A 22,767-nucleotide genomic window follows, 5' to 3' on the forward strand; every position below is an offset into this window, starting at 1 on the left:
TGAGCGTGTGATAAAACATTCAGGGGCTCTCTGCTGGCTGTCTGGGAGTCTTGATCACCTACTGATTCATATTGCAGCAGGGGCCCAGCCCGGGTGTGTAACTTTTTCCGTGGCTGAGGACATGCTTGAAGTAGCTAGAGAGGAAAGATGAGTGTACAGTATACACGCACACAAGTACACACACACACTAAAGCTTGAGCATGAACTTTAACCCTTGGTAGGCTGCATTGTCGCCACAATGTGTGTACAGTATACAGCATAATGAACTTCCTCTCTCCAGGTCTGTGTCTAGAGAAAGTCCCGGCTGCGTCTCCGGCCCTGTCCAATCGTAACGTGGACAAAGACCAAGAAGTGATTACCTGCTATGAGAAGTCTGGAGACATCGCCCTGCTCTACCTACAGGAAGTAGAGAAGGTAACCTAGCAACCGGCTGACATTGGCTTTACTTCTGCATGTGTTGACAGGAGGGAGAAGCTGGAGATGCTCTAATAATTTTGACCAAACCAAATCATTTTTAGGGGATCTAGGCTAATACTAACAAAATAACGCACCCTCTTTTAAAATTACAGTTAAGTCGCAATAGGAAATACCAAGACCAGCCACCAGCAACTTAAGTAGTGGGGCGGCAGGTAGCCTAGTGGTTAGAGCGTTAGTCTAGTAACCGGAAGGTTGCAAGATTGAATCCCCGAGCTGACAAGGTGAAAATCTGTCGTTCTGCCCCTGAACAAGGCAGTAAACCCACTGTTCCTAGGCCGTCATTGTAAATAAGAATTTATTCTTAACTGACTTGCCTATTTAAATAAAGGTAAAATAAAAAACTAATGTTCTCGGATAGTTTCTGTTTGACCTTTTTAATGAATAGCTATCCATTCTTGGTGTCCCCAATAAGCTGATTGGATTTGGCTGTAATTAACTAATTAATTGATTGATTGGATTTAAATAGGGCTTTTTCAGTGCTCAAAGCGGCAACCATTTTGTGCCAGAATGCTCACCACACATCCGCTAATGTTTGGGAGTTTGATCTGCCTGTGTAGTAGTGCAGTAGGCCTATACCCCATCTGTAGTGCTGGTGTCTAGTATTAGTGGTGGAAGGGGCCCAGGTCCATCAGGCAGGCAGGTCCTGGAGCTGTTCCAGTCTCCAGCAGCATCGACAGACTGCCCCAGGGTTTGATGATCTTGTTTTCTGACCTTGGCTGCTGTTTCAATCAGCAACTTTTTTTCTCCACTCTGATTTGTTCTGCCAACACGTTTTTCACCTACAGTTGTTTTTCTCTCTTTCTGTGTGCTGTTTTTTTATATATATATATATATATATATATATATATATATATATATATATATATATATATATATATATATATTTTTAATTCAGGGGGTGGATCAGCTTTAATATTACAGATTGTTGCTTCCATCAATGTAATTGTCTGCATCATTTCCAATCCCCCATATATGGGAAATGATGCGACAATGCTCTGTGTTTTCCTCCCTCTCTCTCTCTTTCTTGCTCCCCCCCCCCCCCCATCTGCCTTGTCACAGATAAAATAGTTTGTCACATTTTGCTGAGTCATCACTTGCCATTGACTACAATGCATTATGAACATGTGTCTAAAGCTTGGTTGAAAACGCTCCAAAGCAATCCCAAACAAACTCATATTACATCAGAATCCCATTCTGAATGATGTCTCTGCACTCAATTTTAGAAATGTTTTTCCACTGTGCCATAAATCCATGTATGAATGATGCTGTTTACAAAAACAAGATGCAAATATGGATTTATGGGACAGTGGAAATTTTTTCTAAACATTGAGTGCCAAGACATTCAGAATGGGATTCTTAATGACAAGTGATGACTCAACAAAATGTGACAACTGATTTTTCTCTGTAACAAAATATAAAATAATTGATGGCCTGTGTCCTTAGTTGACTAATTTGGCCCATTTTGGGCTCATGGTGTCATTTTAGTGACCAAGCCTCCGGATAGAGCTGTGTTGTTGCTCCAAAATGTCATGAAACTGTATCGGCTATTTGAATTCAATATTGAAACTCTAATCTAGTGGCATCGATTCACTTTAATCTAGTGGCATCGATTCACTCCCCCAAATAGACCCCTCCCTCTGCCTCCCTGTAACTGAACCAGCAGCGGATTCCATACAGCATGCAGAGAGACACTGGTACAACACCCAGGAGATGAATAGGGCAACAGGCCCTAGATAAACACCTGGCTGTAATGCTATCTATCCCTCCTCATCTCCACAGAACCAGGCTAGTGCCGCTTTGTTCTGCTGTGTTCTGTTCTACTCTTTTTGGCTTACATAAGGCCAGGCTGCTCTAAGCGCTCTGCCTCTCTCTGCTTTTCTCTCTGCCTCTTTCTCTGCCTCTTTCTCTGTCTCTGTCTCTCTCTCTCTCTGTGTATTTCTCTCTGTGTATCTCTCTCTCTGTATCTCTCTCCTTCTCAGTCGATCATGTGCCAGGCAGGCAGCACAAGGTACTGTGAGGACACTAGCTACCTGCTGCTGGATGAAATGATTTCATCTGTTTGACAGACAGGGATGAGAGAAGAGTTGGAACACAATGGGGCCCGTCTGGTTGGACTGATGGAGAGAAAACAGGGAGAGGACAGGGATAGGAGGGGGAGGAGAGGGGGATGGTGAGAAGAGAGGAGCAGCCAAGGTTCTTCAATCTGCCCACTCTCCTCTTCTCTCTCTCTTTCCTTCTAGTCCTATTATTATCTCATGTTATCTTGGTTGTGTTTTCTTATCTCTCTGATTGGAGCGTTGCAGGCTGATTTTATGTATTGTGTATACAGTGTGATATTCTATTGTTGATGCCCAGTGTGAACACTAGGCTGACTTTGTTCTCTGCGTCGTCAAGCGTTCACAGCAGACTGTTCTTAGACCAGTGTGTTGCCTGTGCTGCGTGTTCTCAGGTCAGTTTTGTGTGTTTCAGGCCCTCAGTGCGGGGATGCAGAACCGCAGTCCAAAGCCAGGCCCAGTGGCACAGGAACAGGAGCTGGGATACTTCCTGGAGACTGGACTTCAGAGGGCACATGTCATCCACTTCAAAAACGGGTAGGAGAGAGGGCGTGTTGTGTCTGAGACAGAGGGCGTGTTTGTGGGCGTTTTTGTGAGGGTGTGTGTGGAATACACCTGGTAATAATAATCATCACTAACCCACTGTGTGTGTTGCTGCTCCACTGTCACTCTTCCCTCTCTGCTCCACACTCTTTCATCCAATCCAATCTGTCTCAGGACAGATGGTAGGTATTGCTCCACTCCTCTCTGCCCCTCAGCCCCCATAGAGATGAATGCCCTTGTGGTACCATAGAGACTCAAGTTGACTTGCAGCTCAAAGCCAAAATGCTAAGCCTCAAGCCTGCCTGAAGAAGAGTGATTGGACTCAGCAGGCTCAATGGCTTGAACATGGGATTTGAGACAGGGTCCATAGCTGCTGTGGTTTGATCTAGTTAGCCATAGTTTGGTACCTGCCGGTTAGCTCCCCTGTAGGTTAGAGCAATAGCGTGTGTGTGACTATCTAGATCTGTTGATATGGAAGTAATGCTCCTAGGGTGTGGTGGTAAAGTTTTGTGTGTGCGTGTGCAGGCTGAGTGCGTGCGTGTGCACGCTGAGTGCGTGCGTGTGTGTGCAGGCTGAGTGCGTGCGTGTGTGTGCAGGCTGAGTGCGTGCGTGTGTGTGCAGGCTGAGTGCGTGCGTGTGTGTGCAGGCTGAGTGCGTGCGTGTGCAGGCTGAGTGCGTGCGTGCGTGTGCAGGCTGAGTGCGTGCGTGCGTGTGCAGGCTAGTGCGGTGCGTGCGTGTGCAGGCTGAGTGCGTGCGTGCGTGTGCAGGCTGAGTGCGTGCGTGCGTGTGCAGGCTGAGTGCATGCGTGCGTGTGCAGGCTGAGTGATGACCTCTTCCTTTTCGTAGCCCCGCCCCCATACTGACATCATGACCTCCACTATCCCAGCATGCTTAAAGCTCATCTAACAAAGGCCAAGAGCCTATAGGGCTCTGGATGAAAGTAATGCACCTTAAAGAGATACTTGTGCAATTTAGTATGCACACCATTATCAACCCTTTTCTTAATCGCTCTTTTTGCTATTGCCAATTCCCATACATTCATTATTTATCTCTCATGGAAGTTATGCGGAACTTGATCTTCTCATTTTAATACAGCTACATATTAAATCCACCATTAAATTCTCCTCAAGCATCCATTTGGACTGGTTGGTTCTCCTGGGAGGACCTATCCTTACCACAGTCTGCCTGGGAAACACTGTCTGTGTCCCAAAGGGCACATTATACTCTATATGGTGCACTACTTTTGATGAGGGCCCATAGGGCTCTGGTCCAAAGTAGTGCACTACTGTATATAGGGAATAGGGTGCCATTTGGTACACGGACACTGTTCTAGAGCAAGGTCGATTTTTCCCATGGAAAATAGAGAGAACGGTTTCCCACTTCAAAGCAAGAGAGAAGAGATAAAAAGAAAAGGCTGCTGCTGAAGCTAATAGTTAATAGATGATGCAACACAGTCTCTTTCATGTTGAAAGCTACATATCTTCACCTACACTCAGCCTCCCCCTCCACACAGCTCTCTCTCTCGCTCACTCTCACTAATGAAACAACATGGGACACACACACACACACACACACACTGGTATAGTGGTGTAAAGACATATACACTACATAAAAACACCCTACGTACAAATCTCTCACACAGTCCACACACAGTTCCCACAGTATTTCAAGTGGGAAGGTGCTTTTCCTATCCTCGAGAATGCCAACGCTAAAAAGGAAACGTCTTCACTAAATAGCCAGCTGCGTACATGGCTAATGTGTAGGCTGTGAGTAGCGGTCATTTTCTGTGGCTAAAGGTGTCTGCTAAGCTCATGAATAATGCGGTAGCGTTCCTGCCTGTGAATCTCGTGCTGCTCTCTCTGCTCGTAGATTTTTGAGGATCGAAATAATAAAACAAATCTTCCAGCATTTTTTGTAGTTCATGAGGAGGAGGCCTTTTTGACTGGGCATGGACCAAGCCAATTCTTCAAACTATGCCTTTTTAATAATATGCCTTTATTGAAGTGTCATGTTAAATAGAACAGATTGTTTTGTTGTTAAATCTGATGCATCTTGTCCTTGGTCAGGGAGTGATTTCTGATTTCCTACAGGGAAAAGGTTTGGTTGGTTGGATAAGAGTTTGTCTAGCGTACAAATGAACCAACTGGATGGATGCAAGGTGTGAGTCCCAGATGGTACCCTATATAGTGCACTACGTTCCACCAGAGGCCTGTGGGCCCTGGTCAAAATTAGTGCACTACATGGGGAATAGGTTGCTATTTGGGATGAATACTTGGTCTGTGCTTCCTCACTTCTTATTATCAAGCCACACACACACACACACACACACACACACACACACACATTCCTTCCTGCCTATCTCCTTACTGTCTGCTACGTTGATTTGAGTTGATTTATGAAAATGAGGCCTGACAGCAAATACGCATTAAGCTTGTGATGATGCCCTCATTTTCAAACACATACGCACCACCACGTTACACACCACACACACACAAGCCACCAATGATTCTGATGTACTCCCATGTAATGAACAGCTGCGCCAAGCACACCAATGAAAGACCGCAAAACCTACCCACCACGCACACTATAAGAAATTGCCTAGTTTACTCATGAGACACACACAAAGACGATCGACCAAAACCAAAGCTGGCTTAGCGGCTGTACATGACCCCTTCAGAAGTGTACATTGCGGTTCTAGTGTGAGCGGTGGTCAAGCTATCGGTTAGCTCTACAGAGATGTGACAGTCAGTAAGTGATGCTGACACTTTGCTCTCTCTCTCCCAGCATCACCCCCTGTTCACCACACATTTAGATGGAGCTATTTATTCAGCATTTTTCTGCTTCTATTTGCGTTTCCTCCTCCGTAGCCTGGGGCTGTATACTGTTTTCCACCCCTCCTCTCTTCTCTCTGGTCATTGGGACAGGGAGATGGGGGAGGAGAAGAGCGGAGAGGAGCCGCTTGGAGCTGGGCCGCTCTCTCGTCTGGTGTTACCGGGCAGTTTAGCACTCTGATCTGAACCCTAGTCAGCAGCTCTCCAAAGTTACAGTGTGACTCATCGACAACACAACAAATGCTCACGGGCACATAAGATACTTTCTTGCATTACGCACATAAACACCATCCCATGATGCTGTGATGCAGTCAGATAATGCACGTGAAAGGTGTGTGTGTGTGTTGTCAGTTCAGCGGGGGGAGTGTTAGCTGAGTAGGTGTGTCAGCATTGCTGTGTGTCTGATCCATAGAGAAGTGTTGAGCCAGGGTATTGACACCTACCATCAACTGACTCCCTCAGCTCAGTGACACACACACACACACACACACTGATATGGGCATATTCACAGTATTTATAGGAAATCTATAGATTTTTTTTATTGCTTGTTTGTACAGGTCTATAATTCTGAGAACAGATTTTCTCAGAATAATCTATTTTCTGCTTGGTCTGTATCTGATAAGGGTACAATATGTATCCACACTATCACTACTATATATCATCTATCTACTATCACCACTATATATCATCTATCTACTATCACCACTATATGTCATCTATCACTACTATATGTCATCTATCACCACTATATATCATCTATCTACTATCACCACTATAAACTCAGCAAAAAAAGAAACGTCCTCTCACTGTCGACTGCGTTTATTTTCATCAAACTTAACATGTGTAAATATTTGTATGAACATAAGATTCAACAACTGAGACATAAACTGAACAAGTTCCACAGACATGTGACTAACAGAAATGGAATCATGTGTCCCTGACCAAAGGGGGGGTCAAAATCAAAAGTAACAGTCAGTATCTGGTGTGGCCACCAGCTGCATTAAGTACTGCAGTGAATCTCCTCTTCATGGACAGCACCAGATTTGCCAGGTCTTGCTGTGAGATGTTACCCCACTCTCCCACCAAGGCACCTGCAAGTTCCCAGACATTTCTTGGGGGAATGGCCCTAGCCCTCACCCTCCGATCCAACAGGTCCCAGACGTGCTCAATGGGATTGAGATCCGGGCTCTTCGCTGGCCATGGCAGAACACTGACATTCCTGTCTTTCAGGAAATCACACACAGAATGAGCAGTATGGCTGGTGGCATTGTCATGCTGGAGGGTCATGTCAGGATCAGCCTGCAGGAAGGGTACCACATGAGGGAGGAGGATGTCTTCCCTGTAACGCACAGAGTTGAGATTGCCTGCAATGACAACCTGCTCAGGCCGATGATGCTGTGACCCAGACCATGACAGACCCTCTATCTCCAAATCAATCCCCTCCAGAGTACAGGCCTTGGTGTAACGCTCATTCCTTCGATGATAAACGCAAATCCGACCATCACTCCTGGTGAGACATAACCACGACTCGTCAGTGAAGAGCCCTTTTTGCCAGTCCTGTCTGGTCCAGCGACGGTGGGTTTGTGCCCATAGGTGACGTTGTTGTCGGTGATGTCTGGTGAGGACCTGCCTTACAACATGCCTACAAGCCCTCAGTCCAGCCTCTCTCAGCCTATTGCGGACAGTCTGAGCACTGATGGAGGGATTGTGCATTCCTGGTGTAACTCGGGTAGTTGTTGTTGCCATCCTGTACCTCTCCCGCAGGTGTAATGTTCGCATGTACCGATCCTGTGCAGAGTGTTGTTACACGTGTCTGCCACTGCGAGGACGATCAGCTGTCCGTCCTGTCTCCCTGTAGCGCTGTCTTAGGCGTCTCACAGTACGGACATTGCAATTTATTGCCCTGGCCACATCTGCAGTCCTCATGCCTCCTTGCAGCATGCCTAAGGCACATTCACGCAGATGAGCAGGGAACCTGGGCATTTTTTCTTTTGATGTTTTTCAGAGTCAGTATTAGGCCTCTTTAGTGTCCGAAGTTTTCATAACTGTGACCTTAATTGCTACCGTCTGTAAGCTTTAGGGTCTTAACGACCGTTCCACAGGTTCATGTTCATTAATTGTTTATGGTTCATTGAACAAGCATGGGAAACAGTGTTTAAACCCTTTACAATGAAGATCTGTGAAGTTATTTGGATTTTTACGAATGATCTTTGAAAGAAGCGGTCCTGAAAAAGGGATGTTTTTTTTTTGCTGAGTTTACATCACCACTGTATAGCATCTGTATCTGCCATTGCCACTTATAGCATCTGTGTCTACTATCGCCACTGTATAGCATCTGTATCTCTCATCGCCACCTGTATTAGCATCTGTATCTGCCATCGCCACTGTATAGCATCTGTATCTTGCCATCGCTACCTGTATAGCATCTGTATCTGCCATCGCTACTGTATAGCATCTGTATCTGCCATCGCTACTGTGTAGTATCTGCTATCGCCCACTGTATAGCATCTGTATCTGCCATCGCCACTGTATAGCATCTGTATCTGCCATCGCTACTGTTAGCATCTGTATCTGCCATCGCTACTGTATAGCATCTGTATCTGCCATCGCCTTACTGTGTAGTATCTGCTAATCGCCACGTGTATAGCATCTGTTATCTTGCCATCGCCACTGTATAGCATCTGTATCTGCCATCGCCACTGTATAGCATCTGTATCTGCTATCGCCACTATACAGTACCAGTCAAAAGTTTGGACACACCTACTCATTCAAGGGTTTTTCTTTATTTTTACTATTTTATACATTGTAGAATAATTGTGAAGACATCAAAACTATGAAATAACACATATGGAATCATGTAGTAACCAATAAAGTGTTAAACAAATCAATCTATTTTATATTTAAGATTCTTCAAAGTAGCCACCCTTTGCCTTGATGACAGTTTTGCACACTCTTGGCATTCTCTCAACCAGCTTCATGAGGAATGTTTTTCCAACGGTCTTGAAGGAGTTCTCACATATATGCTGAGTACTTTTCCTTCACTCTGCTGTCCAACTCATCCCAAACCATCTCAATTGGGTTGAGGTCAGGTGATTTTGGAGGCCAGGTCATCTGATTCAGCACTCCATCACTCTCCTTCTTGGTCAAATGGCCCTTACACAGCCTGGAGGTGTGTTGGGTCATTGTCCTGTTGAAGAACAAATGATAGTCCCACTAAGCGCAAACCAGATGGTATGGTGTATTGCTGCAGGATGCTGTGGTAGCCATGCTGGTTAAGTGTGTTTTGAATTCTAAATAAATCAGACAGGCAAAGCACCATCACACCACCTCCTTGCTTCACGGTGGGAACCACACATGTGGAGATCATCCGTTCACCTACTCTGCGTCTCACAAAGACACGGCGGTTGGAACCGGATATCTCAAATTAGGACTCATCAGACCAAAAGATAGATTTCCACCGGTCTAATGTCCATTGCCATTTCTTGGACCAAGCAAGTCTCTTCTTATTATTGGTTGTTCTTTAGTAGTGGTTTATTTGCAGAATTTCAACCATGAAGGCCTGATTCACGCAGTCTCATCTGAACAGTTGATGTTGAGATGTGTCTGTTACTTTGAGGCATTTATTTGGAATGCAATTTCTGAGGCTTGTAACTCTAATTGTAGCTCCCTCCAGTAACCACGAGCACAACCGTTCCTTGATTTTAACTGGCGGCTTTATTCTGTAGTTTTAGTCAGAATGATCACCTTCCGTTGTCACGAACCGGCTCGAAGCCCGTAACAAAAAAGGAGACAACGTGGAGATAAGGAATAAAAAAATATATTTATTAAATAAGGTAACCTATATACAAATAAACAATAGTGTGTCTGCGTGGAGTGAATGTGGAAGAGGTCTATTTATCCTGTGGAAGAGGTCTATTTATCCTGGGACACACCCGGGCCCAGGTGTTTCCCATGTCGCTGACGACCGTCCCGGCTCCGCCCACCGGCATCCTAATAAGAGCAAAGAGCGAGAATAGTGCAGACAGAGTGGGAGGGTCGTCACACCGTGAGAACTATAAAGTGAATGAAAATACAGTTAAGCACACTCGTACAACTTTCTTGTCTTACGAGTGATTTATTAGCTTGGAATAACTCTGAAGTGCTCACATACATAAACAGTTTAGCCGGAGCTATAACAGTATCAGATTAAACACATGAATAAAGGAAAAATACCTAATTGGCTGCTTATTACAGAAGGGAGGAAATCAAAACGTAACACTTATTATTCCTGGCATGAATTCACGCTTCATCCTTACTTATTATAACGTTACCATCCTAACATACACACTTCAACCTTGACGAACTACACCCGAAGACATATAAACTTAGCTAACACAGCGCGGGATTGCCTTCACTCCAAAGGTGTGTTGCTACGATAATGATCCCCGTTACAACAGTTATTAGCCACGTAGTTCCGCTTGTCTTATCATTTCCCCCACATAGCGAACACGTAAACAATTCAAACAATTCAAACGACGACAGACTTACAGGTTAATTGTCAGTTACACTAATGAACTTATCCTCTGCAGCAGAAGTAACTCTGGGTCTTCCTTTCCTGTGGAGGGTCCTCATGAGAGTCAGTTTCATCATAGCGCTTGATGGTTTTTGCGACTGCAATTGAAGAAACTTTCTTGAAATGTTCTGCATTTAGTGAACTTCATGTTTTAAAGTAATGATGGACTGTCATTTCCCTTTGCTTATTTGTGCTGTTCTTTCCATAATATGGACTTGGTCTTTTACCAAATAGGGCTTTCTTCTGTATACCACCCCTACCTTGTCACAACACAACTGATTGGCTCAAACGCATTAAGAACGGAAGAAATTACACCAATTAACTTTTAACAAGGCACACCTGTTAATTAAAATGCATTCCAGGTGACTACCTCATGAAGCTGGTTGAGAGAATGCCACGCTTGTGCAAAGCTGTCAAGGCACAGGGTGGCTACTTTGAAGAATCTCAAACATAAATTATATTTAGATTTTCTTTTAATACTTTTTTTTGGTTACACATGATTCCATGTGTGTTATTTCATAGTTTTGATGTCTTCACTATTGTTATACTATGTAGAAAATAGTAAAAATAAAGAAAAACTTCTTGAATGAGTAGGTGTGTCCCAAATTTTTGACTGGTACTGTATATAATCTGTGGCCTCAGATTTCCAGAACATTCCTCCATACTTTAGAGACAGATCATGACCTTAAGATATTTGTTGTTGCCGCAGTAACCTGACCCGGGGAGTGGGCCGCTTCCGGGAGATCCTCCGAGCTGTAGAGACCAGGACCACACAGAACCTACGAATGGTGGGTACTAGTGTGTGCCTGTGTGCGTTGTTCCTGCGTGTGAGTGTGTGCTTGCCCGCACGTGCACCCATGTGCTGTAACTGTAACGATCGTCTAATTCCTCCTCCTCGGATGAGGAGGAGGAGTAAGGGTCGGACCAAAATGCAGCGGTGAATGTGGACATAACGATATTTATTAAAGTAAAGACGTAACACGAAAACACTAACAAACTACAAAACAAATAAACGATGTAGACAGACCTGGACTTGAGAACTTACAATAAACGAAGAACGCAGGAACAGACTACATACACGAACGACAAAACGAAACAGTCCCGTGTGGTGCAACATACACAGACACGGAAGACAACCACCCACAAACAAACAGTGAGAACACCCTACCTTAATATGGTTCTCAATCAGAGGAAACGTCAAACACCTGCCTCTAATTGAGAACCATATCAGGCAACACATTAACCCCAACATAGAAACACAAAACATAGACTACCCACCCAGCTCACGTCCTGACCAACTAAACAAAGTTAAACAAAGGAAAAATAAGGTCAGGAACGTGACAGTAACACTATATGTGTGTGTGTTCTGTTTCCCTTTGTAGACCATAGCGCGACAGCTAGCAGAGATCCTGCTGAGGGGGATGTGTGAGCAGAGCTACTGGAGTCCTCTGGAGGACCCGCCCAGCCAGTCCCCCCTGGATGACCCCCTACTACGCCAGGGAGCCCCCTACACCAAGGACTACGCACTCAGCCGCAGGCCACGTGTCTACTCCGGAGAGAAGTATGGACCAACCTCTGCCTGTCTACTGGCTCTCTCTCTATTCTCTCGCTCTGCCTGTCTTTTTCACTACTGTGTTGCATTAAAAGTCCTGTCCAGACTTTAATTGATATTCTCATATCATAATACTAGCCTGTGTACAGACAACACAATCCATGTGCCAAATCCAATTTTATTTTTCAGATTTTATGCACCAAATAGAACGTGTGTAGACCTTACCGTGAAATGCTTACTTACAAGCCCTTAACCAACAATGCACTTCAAGAAATAGATGTAAGAAAATATTTACTAAATAAACGAAAGTATATAAAATAAAAGATAACACAATAAAATAACAATAACGAGACTATATACAGGGGGTACCGGTACTGAGTCAATGTGCGGGGGTACAGGTTAGTCGAGGTAATTTGTACATGTAGGTAGGGGTAAAGAGACTATGCAAAGATAACTAACAGCGAATAGCAGCAGTGTAAAAACAAAGTGGGGGTGTCAATGTAAATAGTCCGGGTGGCCATTTGATTAATTGTTCAGCAGTCTTATGTCTTGGGGATAGAAACTGTTAAGGAGCCCTTTGGACCTAGACTTGGCGCTCCGGTACCGCTTGCCGTGCAGTAGCAGAGAGAACAGTCTATGACTTGGGCGACTGGAGTCCTTGACAATTTTTTGGGCCTTCCTCTGACACCGCCTAGTATATAGGTCCTGGATGGCAGGATGCTTGGCCCCAGTGATGTACTGGGCCATACGCATTACCCTCTGTAGCGCCTTATGGTCGGATGCCGAGCTGGTGTCATACCAGGCGGTGATGCAACCGGTCAGGATGCTCTCGATGGTGCAGCTGTAGAACTTTTTGAGGATCTGGGCACCCATGACAAATATTTTCAGTCTCCTGAGGGGGAAAAGGTGTTGTCGTGCCCTCTTCATGACTGTCTTGGTGTGTTTGGACCATGATAGTTTGTTGGTGATGTGGAAACCAAGGAACTTGAAACTCTCGACCCGCTCCACTGCAGCCCCATCGATGTTAATGGGAGCGTGTTCGGCCCTCCTTTTCCTGTAGTCCACGATCAGCTCCTTTGTCTTGCTCACATTGAGGGAGAGGTTGTTGTCCTGGCACCTCACTGCCAGGGCTCTGACCTCCCTATAGGCTGTCTCGTTGTTGTAGGTGATCAGGCCTAGCACTGTTGTGTTGTCAGCAAATTTAATGATGGTGTTGGAGTCATGCCTGGCCACGCAGTCGTGGGTGTACAGGGAGTACAGGAGGGGACTGAGCACGTACCCCTGAGGGGCCCAGTGTTAAGGATCAGCGTGGCAGATGTGTTGTTGCCTAGCCATACCACCTGGGGTCAGCCCATCAAGAAGTCCTAGATCCAGTTGAAGAGGGAGGTGTTTAGTCCCAGGGTCCTAAGCTTTGTGATGAGCTTTGTGGGCACTATGGTGTTGAATGTTGAGCTGTAGTCAATTAACAGCATTCTCACATAGGTGTTCCTCTTGTCCATGTGGGAAAGGGCAGTGTGGAGTGCAATAGATTTGCATCATCTGTGGATCTGTTGTGGCGGTATGCGAATTGGAGTGGGTCTAGGGTTTCTGGGATGATGGTGTTGATGTGAGCCATGACCAGCCTTTCAAAGCACTTAATGGTTACAGACGTGAGTGCTACGGGGCGGTAGTCATTTAGCCAGGTTACCTTTGCTTTCTTGGGCACAGGGAATATGATGGTCTGCTTGAAACCTGTCGGTATTACTGACTCGGTTAGGAAGAGGTTGTGTGTATCTACATTGGCAAAATGTGACACTTCTAGGCAGTTTACCTACAATCGGTTGCTAACTATCTCTCCCTCTCTTTCTATTGCCCTCTTTCCTATTTTTCTCTCTCTCTGTTCACCCCCCTCACTGTCTTTGTCTCTGCTCTCTTTGTCTCCTCTCTCTGTCTCTCTCACTATCTTTGCTTCCTCCCACCTGCTCTCTTTCCCTCCCCTCAGTCTGTTTTGTCCACAGGAAAACACAGAAGAGGCTCTGCTCCTGTTGCTGATCAGTGAATCTATGGTAAGACTATACACACACACACACACATCTTTTATCCCACTATCCTGGCAGGTTGATTAATCTTTCAGATCACGCACCTTTTCAACAATAAAAACCGAAATCCCTTTGTTCAAATGTTAATGCATTCAAAGTTAATTTATTTTTTCTCCGTCACCAACTGTTTCATTCAGTAGAGTTTCCCCATCACACTCCCAAAGCAAGGCAAAGCAATGCATTGAAGTCCATGTTTGGAAGGCCTGCTTTTTAAAAATCTTTCTTTCCTTTGGTCCATTAGTTAATTGGGTGTTAGATTTCCATGCTGTTAGTTTTTCCCTTCTAATGGGTGCTTTTAAAATCAGGGGCCCCAATCATCCTGTTTTCTGCCCAGTCAAACACAACACTCGTCTTTCTACTCTCCTCCTCACCACACACACACCACATGTTTTACTATCCTTGTGGGGACCTAAAATTGATTTCCATTCAAAATCCTCTTTTCCCTAAACCTCAACATGACCCTAACTTCTAACCCTAACCCCTAAGCTTAAAATAGCGTTTGTCCTCGTCAGATAATTTTCCTTGTATACTATCCTTGTGGGGATTTCTGATACCCATGAGTTAAGTAATACCACACACACACACGCACACAAGCTCCTCTTTCTATTCTTCTCTGTCACTGTGTGTGTGTGAAATGATGATGTGTGTGTTCTCCCTGCAGGCCAACAGAGATGCGGTGCTGAGCAGGATTCCAGAGCACAACAGCGACCGCATCATCAGCCTGCAGAGTGCCTCTGTGGTCTACGACCTACTGACCATCGCCCTGGGCCGACGGGGACAGTACGAGATGCTCTCTGAGGTTAGGACACACACACACACACACACACACACACACACACACACACACTGGACATATATATATATATATGTATATGTATATATATATGTGTGTTGAAGTTGGAAGTTTACATACACTTAGGTTGAAGTCATTAACTCGTTTTTCAACCTCTCCACAAATTTCTTGTTAACAAACTATAGTTTTGGCAAGTCGGTTAGGACATCTACTTTGTGCATGACACAAGTAATTTTTCCAACAATTGTTTACAGACAGATTATTTCACTTATAATTCACTGAATCACAATTCCAGTGGGTCAGAAGTTTACATACACTAAGTTGACCCGTGTGGCTCAGTTGGTAGAGCATGGCGCTTGCAACGCCAGGGTTGTGGGTTCAATTCCCACGGGGGGACCACTGGATGAATATGTATGAACTTTCCAATTGTAAGTCGCTCTGGATAAGAGCGTCTGCTAAATGACTTAAATGTAAATGTTGACTGTGCCTTTAAACTGCTTGGGAAATTCCAGAAAATTATGTCATGGCTTTAGAAGCTTCTGATAGGCTAATGGACATAATTTGAGTCAATTGGAGGTGCACCTGTGGATGTATTTCAAGGCCTACCTTCAAACTCAGTGCCACTTTGCTTGACATCATGGGAAAATCAAAAGAAATCAGCCAAGACTCAAAAAAAATTTGTAGACCCTCCACAAGTCTGGTTCATCCTTGGGAGCAATTTCCAAACGCCTGAAGATACCACGTTCATCTGTACAAACAATAGTACGCAAGTATGAACACCATGGGACCACACAGACTTCATACCGCTCAGGAAGGAGACGCATTCTGTCTCCTAGAGATTTTGTCTCCTACTTTTGTGCGAAAAAGTGCAAATCAATCCCAGAACAACAGCAAAGGACCTTGTGAAGATGCTGGAGGAAACAGGTAAACAAAGTATCTATATCCACAGGAAAACGAGTCCTATATCGACATAACCTGAAGGCCGCTCAGCAATGAAGAAGCCACTGCTCCAAAACCGCCATAAAAAAGCCAGACTACGGTTTGCAACTGCACATCGGGACGAAGATCGTACTTTTTGGAGAAATGTCCTCTGGTCTGATGAAACAAAAATGGAACTGTTTGGCCATAATGACCATCGTTTTGTTTGGAGAAAAAAGGGGGAGGCTTGCAAGCCAAAGAACACCATCCCAACCGTGAAGCACGGGGGTGGCAGCATCATGTTGTGGGGGTGCTTTGCTGCAGGAGGGACAGGTGCACTTCACAAAATAGATGGCATCATGAGGAGGGAAATTATGTGGATATATTGAAGCAAAATCTCAAGACATCAGTCAGGAAGTTAAAGCTTGGTCGCAAATAGGTCTTCCAAATGGACAATGACCCCAAGCATACTTCCAAAGTTGTGGCAAAATGGCTTAAGGACCACAAAGTCAAGGTATTGTAGTGGCCATCACAAAGCCATGACCTCAATCTTATAGAAAATTTGTGGGCAGAACTGAAAAAGTGTGTGCAAGTAAGGAGGCCTACAAACCTGACTCAGTTACACCAGCTCTGTCAGGAGGAATGAGCCAAAATTCACCCAACTTATTGTGGGAAGCTTGTGGAAGGCTACCCAAAACGTTTGACCCAAGTTAAACAATTTAAATGCAATGCTACCAAATACTAATTGAGTGTATGTACACTTCTGACCCACTGGGAATGTGATGAAATATATATAAAAGCTTAAATAAATCATTCTCTCTATTCTGACATTTCACATTCTTAAAATAAAGTGGTGATCCTAACTGACCTAAGACAGGGAATTTTTACGGGGATTAAATGTCAGGAATTGTGTGAAAAAGTGAGTTTAATTGTATTTGGCTAAGGTAAGGTGTATGCAAACTGTACACACACACACAGACACACACACACACACACACACACACACACACACACACACAGTGCATTCAGAAAGTATTCAGATCCCTTGACTTTTTCCACATTTTGTTAGGTTACAGCCTTATTATAAAATGGGTTAAATAAATGTTTTCCCTCATCAATCTACATACAATATCCTATAATAACAAAGCGAAAACAGGTTTTTAAAAATGTATTACAAATTAAAAACAGAAATACCTTATTTACAAGTTTTCAGACCCTTTGCTATGAGTCTCAACTGTTTCCATTGATTATCCTTGATTGGAGTCCACATGTGGTAAATTCAATGGATTGGACATTATTTGGAAAGGCACACACCTATATAAGGTCCCACAGTTGACAGTGCATGTCAGAGCAAAAACCAAGCCATGAGGTCAAAGGAATTGTCCCTAGCGCTCCGAGACAGGATTGTGTCGATGCACAGATCTGGGGAAAGGGTACCCCAAAATTTCTGCAGCAGTAAAGGTCGCCAAGAACACGGTGGCCTCCATCATTCTTAATTAGAAATAGTTTGGAGCCAGCAAGACTCTTTCTAGAGCTGGCCGCCCGGCCAAACGAAGCAATCGGGGTAGAAGGGCCTTGGTCAGGGAGGTGTCTTGTTTCGATCACGTGGACTGGGATATGTTCCGGGTAGCCTCAGAGAATAACATTGACGTGGAAACCGTGGATAGTTGGCAGCATTCGCGCAAAACTGAAAGCGCAAACCACAGCATTTAACCATGGCAAGGTGACTGGGGATATGGTTGAAAACAAACAGTGTGTTATTCCCTCCGTAAGGCAATCCTACAGGCAAAACGTCAGTACAGAGACAAAGTCAAGTCACAATTCAATGGCTCAGACATGAGACGTATGTGGCAAGGTCTACAGACGATCACGGCTTACAAAGGGAAAACCAGCCATGTTGCGGACACCGACATCTTGCTCCCAGACAAGCTAAACACCTTCTTCGCGCGTTTTGAGGATAACATAGTGCCACCGACACGGCCCGCTCCCAAGGACTGTGGGCTCTCGTTCTCCGTGGCCGACGTGAGTAAGTAATTTAAGCGTGTTAACCCTCGCAAGGCTGCCGGCCCAGACGACATCCCTAGTTGCGTCCTCAGAGCGTGCACAGACCAGCTGGCTGGAGTGTTTACGGACATATTCAATCTCTCCCTATCCCAGTCGGCTGTCTCCACTTGCGTCAAGATGGCCACCATTGTTCCTGTACCCAAGAAAGCAAACATAACTGAACTAAATTACTTTCGCCCCGTAGCACTCACTTCTGTCATCATGAAGTGCTTTGAGTGGCTAGTTAAGGATCATATCACCTCTACCTTACCTGACACCCTAGACCCACTTCAGTTTGCTTACCGCCCCAACAGATCCACAAACGATGCAATCGCCATCGCACTGCACACTCTCCTATCCCATCTGGACAAGAGGAATACCTATGTCAGAATGCTGTTCATTGACTATAGCTCAGCCTTCAACACCATAGCACCCTCCAAGCTCATCATTAAGCTTGGGCCTTGGGTCTGAATCCCACCCTGTGCAACTGGGTCCTGGACTTCCTGACGGGCCGCTACCAGGGGGTGAAGGTAGGAAACAACATCCCCACAACACAGGGGCCCACACAAGGGTGCGTGCTCAGCCCCCTCCTGTACTCCCTGTTAACCCATGACATGTGTGGCCACGCTCGCCTCCAACTCAATCATCAAGTTTGCATACGACACAACAGTTTAAATGTATTTGCCTAAGGTGTATGTAAACTTCTGACTTCAACTGTATATTCTAGGCGGTGTCAGAGGAAGGCCCAACAAATTGTCAAAGACTCCAGTCACCCAAGTCATAGACTGTTCTCTCTGCTTACCGCACGGCAAGCGGTCCTGGAGCACCAAGTCTAGGACCAAAACGCTCCTTAACAGCTTCTACCCCCCCAAGCCATAAGACTGCTGAACAATTAATCAAATGGCCACCTGGACTATTTACATTSCCCCCCCCCCCCCCCCCTTTGTTTTTACACTGCTGCTACTCACTGTTTATTATCTATGCATATTCACTTTACAAATTACCTCGACTAACCTGTATCCCCGCACATTGACTCTGTATATAGCTTCTTTATTTGTTCCTTTTTGATCATTTTTTTTTCACTTTAGTTTATTTTGTAAATATTTTCTTCACTCTATTTCTTGAACTGCGTTGTTGGTTAAGGGCTTGTAAGTAAGCATTTCATGGTAAGGTCTACTACACCTGTATTCGGCGCATGTGACATAACATTTGATTTGATGTGTGCCTTGAATTCGAAATAAATCACAGACAATGTCACCAGCAAAGCACCCCCACACCAACATACCACCTCCTCCTTGCTTCACGGTGGGAACCACACATGCAGAGATCATCTGTTCACCTACTCTGCATCTCACAAAGACACAGTGGTTGGAACCAAAAATCTCTCATTTGAACTCATCAGACCAAACGACAGATTTCCACCGGTCTAATGTCTATTGCTCGTGTTTCTTCGCCCAAGCAAGTCTTCTCTTCTTATTGCTGTCCTTTAGTAGTGGTTTCTCTGCAGCAATTCGACCATGAAGACCTGATTCATGCAGTCTCCTCTGAACAGTTGATGTTGGGATGTGTCTGTTACTTGAGCTCGGTGAAGCATTTTTTGGGGCTGCAATTTCTGAGGCTGGTAACTCTAATAAACTTATCCTCTGCAGCAGAGGTAACTCTGGGTCTTCCTTTCCTGTGGCGGTTCTCATGAGAGCCAGTTTCATCATAGAGCTTGATGGTTTTTGCGACTGCACTTAAGAAACTTTCAAAGTTCTTGAAATGTTCTGCACGGAATGACGATCATGTTTTAAAGTAATGATGGACTGCCGTTTCTCTTTGCTTATTTGAGCAGTTCTTGCCATAAAATGGACTAGGTCTTTTACCAAATAGGGCTATCTTCTGTATACCACCCCTACCTTGTCACAACACAACTGATTGGCTTAAATTCCACAAATTAACTTTTTAACCAGGCACACCTGTTGAAATGCGCATTGAAATGCGTTCCAGGTGACTACCTCATGAAGCTGGTTGAGAGAATGCCAAGAGTGTGCAAAGCTGTCATCAAGGCAAAGGGTGGCTACTTTGAAGAATCTCTTTTTTTGGTTACTCCATGAATGAGTAGGTTTGTCCAAACGTTTGACTGGTTGTGTGTGTGTGTGTGTGTGTGTGTGTGTGTGTGTGTGTGTGTGTGTGTGTGTGTGTGTGTGTGTGTGTGTGTGTGTGTGTGCGCACACACTTATCCTACACATACACACACACCTATCCCCTAACCACCCCATCAGTAACCGTGGGAACACTCGAAAGGGCCCACTGGGACCAATCACGGCCTATCGTTGCCCTGGACACCTTAGCTGCCACTCTTCATTTACCGTGTCTCTGGAACCGGGAGCCGTCCTTCGGTCCGGTCGATGGCTGAATGCATCTAATCTCATTGATTTGGAGGCCCTCTGAAGTCAATCCCTCCATCCCCCAGCGCTGCTCTCTCTCTCTTACAGAACAAGAGATAAAGCACAAAGTCTCACTAACTGCAGAGACTCCAAGACACTGCTACTGTTACTGCAGTCATCAGAAACACTAATCCAAAACACTTTTTTTTTTTTTTAAACCTGTCTTTCTCCTTGAGAGAGAGAATTGTGTTGATCAAGGTTGTGATAGCAGAGAAAGCCAATGGTCTGGCTTGTGAATACAACAAGCAGCCTGGGGGAGTATTTTGTGCCAATGCTCTGTAAAGTATGGTCTTGAATTATCAACATTGTGTTGTTTGTGTTAGCCCTGTGTCTTAAAATGCTGCCCTTAGTCATCTGCCTGTACTGAAACACACTTGGAGCATTATACAGGCCTGTCTCCTTCCTTGCTTGTCTTCCTCTGGCTTTCTTAAGTGTGTGTGTGTGTTACACTGCCTTTTAATCTGCCTTTGATTGTTCTGCCTGGGCCACCCTGCCACCCTGTTCAATTAAAATGTCCCCAGTAAGCTCTTTGTGTGTGATTAGTCCTAATACCCCCACAGCCTGCCTAGAAACCCTTTCAGATCAGCTCCTTGCAATGCTGCAGACAAGGCCTCCTGCTGCCGCAACCTCATGCTGCCGCAACCTCCTGCAGTCACAACCTACTACGGCCACAATCTACTGTGGCCACAGCCTGCCGTCCTCCAACCACAACATACTGCAAATACACATACACTCTGGGTTGATCTAAATATGTCTCCCTGCCTGGTACTTCGCTTTGTTCCTTGAGGTGATTTATTATTTATTTTTTCATATACAGTACCAGTCAAAGGTTTGGACACACCTACTCATTCAAGGGTTTTTCTTTATTTTTACTATTTTCTACATGAAGACATCAAAACTAAGGCTCCAAAGGCTGTTCAAATAAAGCCTTTCATGGGTTTGACTTTAACACTCTCAAAATGTATTTACTTTCTTGAGTAGCATTGTAATGCCTGAGTAATGTTGAATTCAGATATTTCTCAATTTTAATTGACATGTAAATGTGATATCAAGTGAGTGTTATTGATCTTTGTCTTGCGTCTGCAGTGTCTTGAGAGGGCCATGAAGTTTGCCTTTGAGGAGTTCCATCTCTGGTACCAGCTGGCCCTTTCACTGATGGCTGCTGGGAAGGTAAGTCTGACATCACTACTGTGACATCATGCTTATTTCATTTATGTACAGCATTACTCTGTCCTTGACCGTGTGTGTGTGTGTGTGTGCGCAGTCGGCCCGAGCGGTAAAGGTACTGAAGGAGTGTATCCGTCTGAAGCCCGACGACCCAACCATTCCCCTGCTAGCCGTCAAGCTGTGCATCGGAGCACTCCATTGGGTGAGCGACAACAAGCCCAGCAACGGCCTTCGCATATCTCTCATACAAATCATTACATTATTTTTCCCATGTGATTAACTTTCTCCATTATAGGACTCTAATAGTCTCTCTCTCGTTCTGTCTAGCTGGAGGAAGGAGAGTGTTTTGCTAAGATGGTGGTGGACATGGGGGAGAAGGCCTCAGAGTTCCGAGCTAAAGGTTACCTAGCCATCGGCCTGGTGTATAGCCTCAAGGCTACAGACGGTGAGGGACCGCTCCCACTTTCAGCCACTGACATCGTACAGTATTCCACCTAGGGCCAGGGCTCTGTCTCAATTGCTTAAAAACATGTCCTTTCCTCGTCTCCTCCCTTTCGTTTGAACTGATTGGACGGGTAAAAGCAATGGTGGAAAATCAGTAGGATTGCTTTCATCTGCTCAGTTCTTTTAGATCAGAGTGAGGTAAGGAGGGGAAGGATTGTTAATGTGACATGACCATAACACATTAATGTCCACAGTTATCAGTCACACCTCACCCAGACACACTAACAGCCACTGACTATCTCTGGTGTATGACAGTCCTACATTGCCCTCCTCTCACTCCCACATTCAGCTTATCTCCACTGTAACATATGGCGTACACAAGCTGAATATTTATGACTTAACGAACCCTAATGTAAGCACCCTTCCCTTCCTCCTGAACCTAATCACTCTCTCCCTTTTTGTTTCTCATTCTCTTGCCTTCTCTCAATCTCCTTCCTCTCCTCCCGTCTGTTCTTCACTCCATTTCCCTCTCTCTGTCTCTCCATTTCACTCGCGCTTAAATGCTCACTCAATTGATGTGGCTCTCCCATCTGCTGCCTTCTCTGTTCTCTGCTCTGTTTACTCCTTTCTCTCCTGCTGTTTGTCCACTTTCTCTTCATTTTTTCTCTCTCATTTCCTCTCCATCTCCCACACCCCTCATCCCCTTCCTGTCTCTCCCTCTCTCTCTCCCTCTTTCTGCCTACAGCGTCCCTACGGGGGATGCAGGAGGAGTATCAAAGGAAGGCCCTGGGTGCATTCCAGAGGTGAGTCCCCGTACCTCTCAGTTTTTAAAGAATTCAGCAATATAGATATCCCTGTCTCCCATCCCCTCTCTCGGTGTCTCCCC

At 45.0% G+C, this 22,767-nt stretch overlaps 1 protein-coding gene across 2 annotated transcripts in view; it reads left to right on the forward strand.

The window, feature by feature from the left end:
- ttc7b (tetratricopeptide repeat domain 7B) overlaps positions 1 to 22,767 on the forward strand; it is a 70,460-nt gene that overhangs the window by 14,844 nt on the left and 32,849 nt on the right. For both annotated transcript variants that reach the window (XM_023994217.2, XM_023994218.2), the window contains exons 4-13: positions 281 to 414; positions 2,947 to 3,068; positions 11,167 to 11,245; positions 11,840 to 12,018; positions 13,991 to 14,054; positions 14,749 to 14,886; positions 21,357 to 21,440; positions 21,535 to 21,639; positions 21,765 to 21,882; positions 22,627 to 22,684. In XM_023994217.2, the coding sequence (XP_023849985.1) occupies positions 281 to 414; positions 2,947 to 3,068; positions 11,167 to 11,245; positions 11,840 to 12,018; positions 13,991 to 14,054; positions 14,749 to 14,886; positions 21,357 to 21,440; positions 21,535 to 21,639; positions 21,765 to 21,882; positions 22,627 to 22,684 (1,081 nt within the window). The remainder of the gene's footprint in view (positions 1 to 280; positions 415 to 2,946; positions 3,069 to 11,166; positions 11,246 to 11,839; positions 12,019 to 13,990; positions 14,055 to 14,748; positions 14,887 to 21,356; positions 21,441 to 21,534; positions 21,640 to 21,764; positions 21,883 to 22,626; positions 22,685 to 22,767) is intronic.

The sequence above is a fragment of the Salvelinus sp. IW2-2015 genome, linkage group LG9 (genome assembly GCF_002910315.2).
Source record: "Salvelinus sp. IW2-2015 linkage group LG9, ASM291031v2, whole genome shotgun sequence".
Lineage (NCBI taxonomy): Eukaryota > Metazoa > Chordata > Actinopteri > Salmoniformes > Salmonidae > Salvelinus > Salvelinus sp. IW2-2015.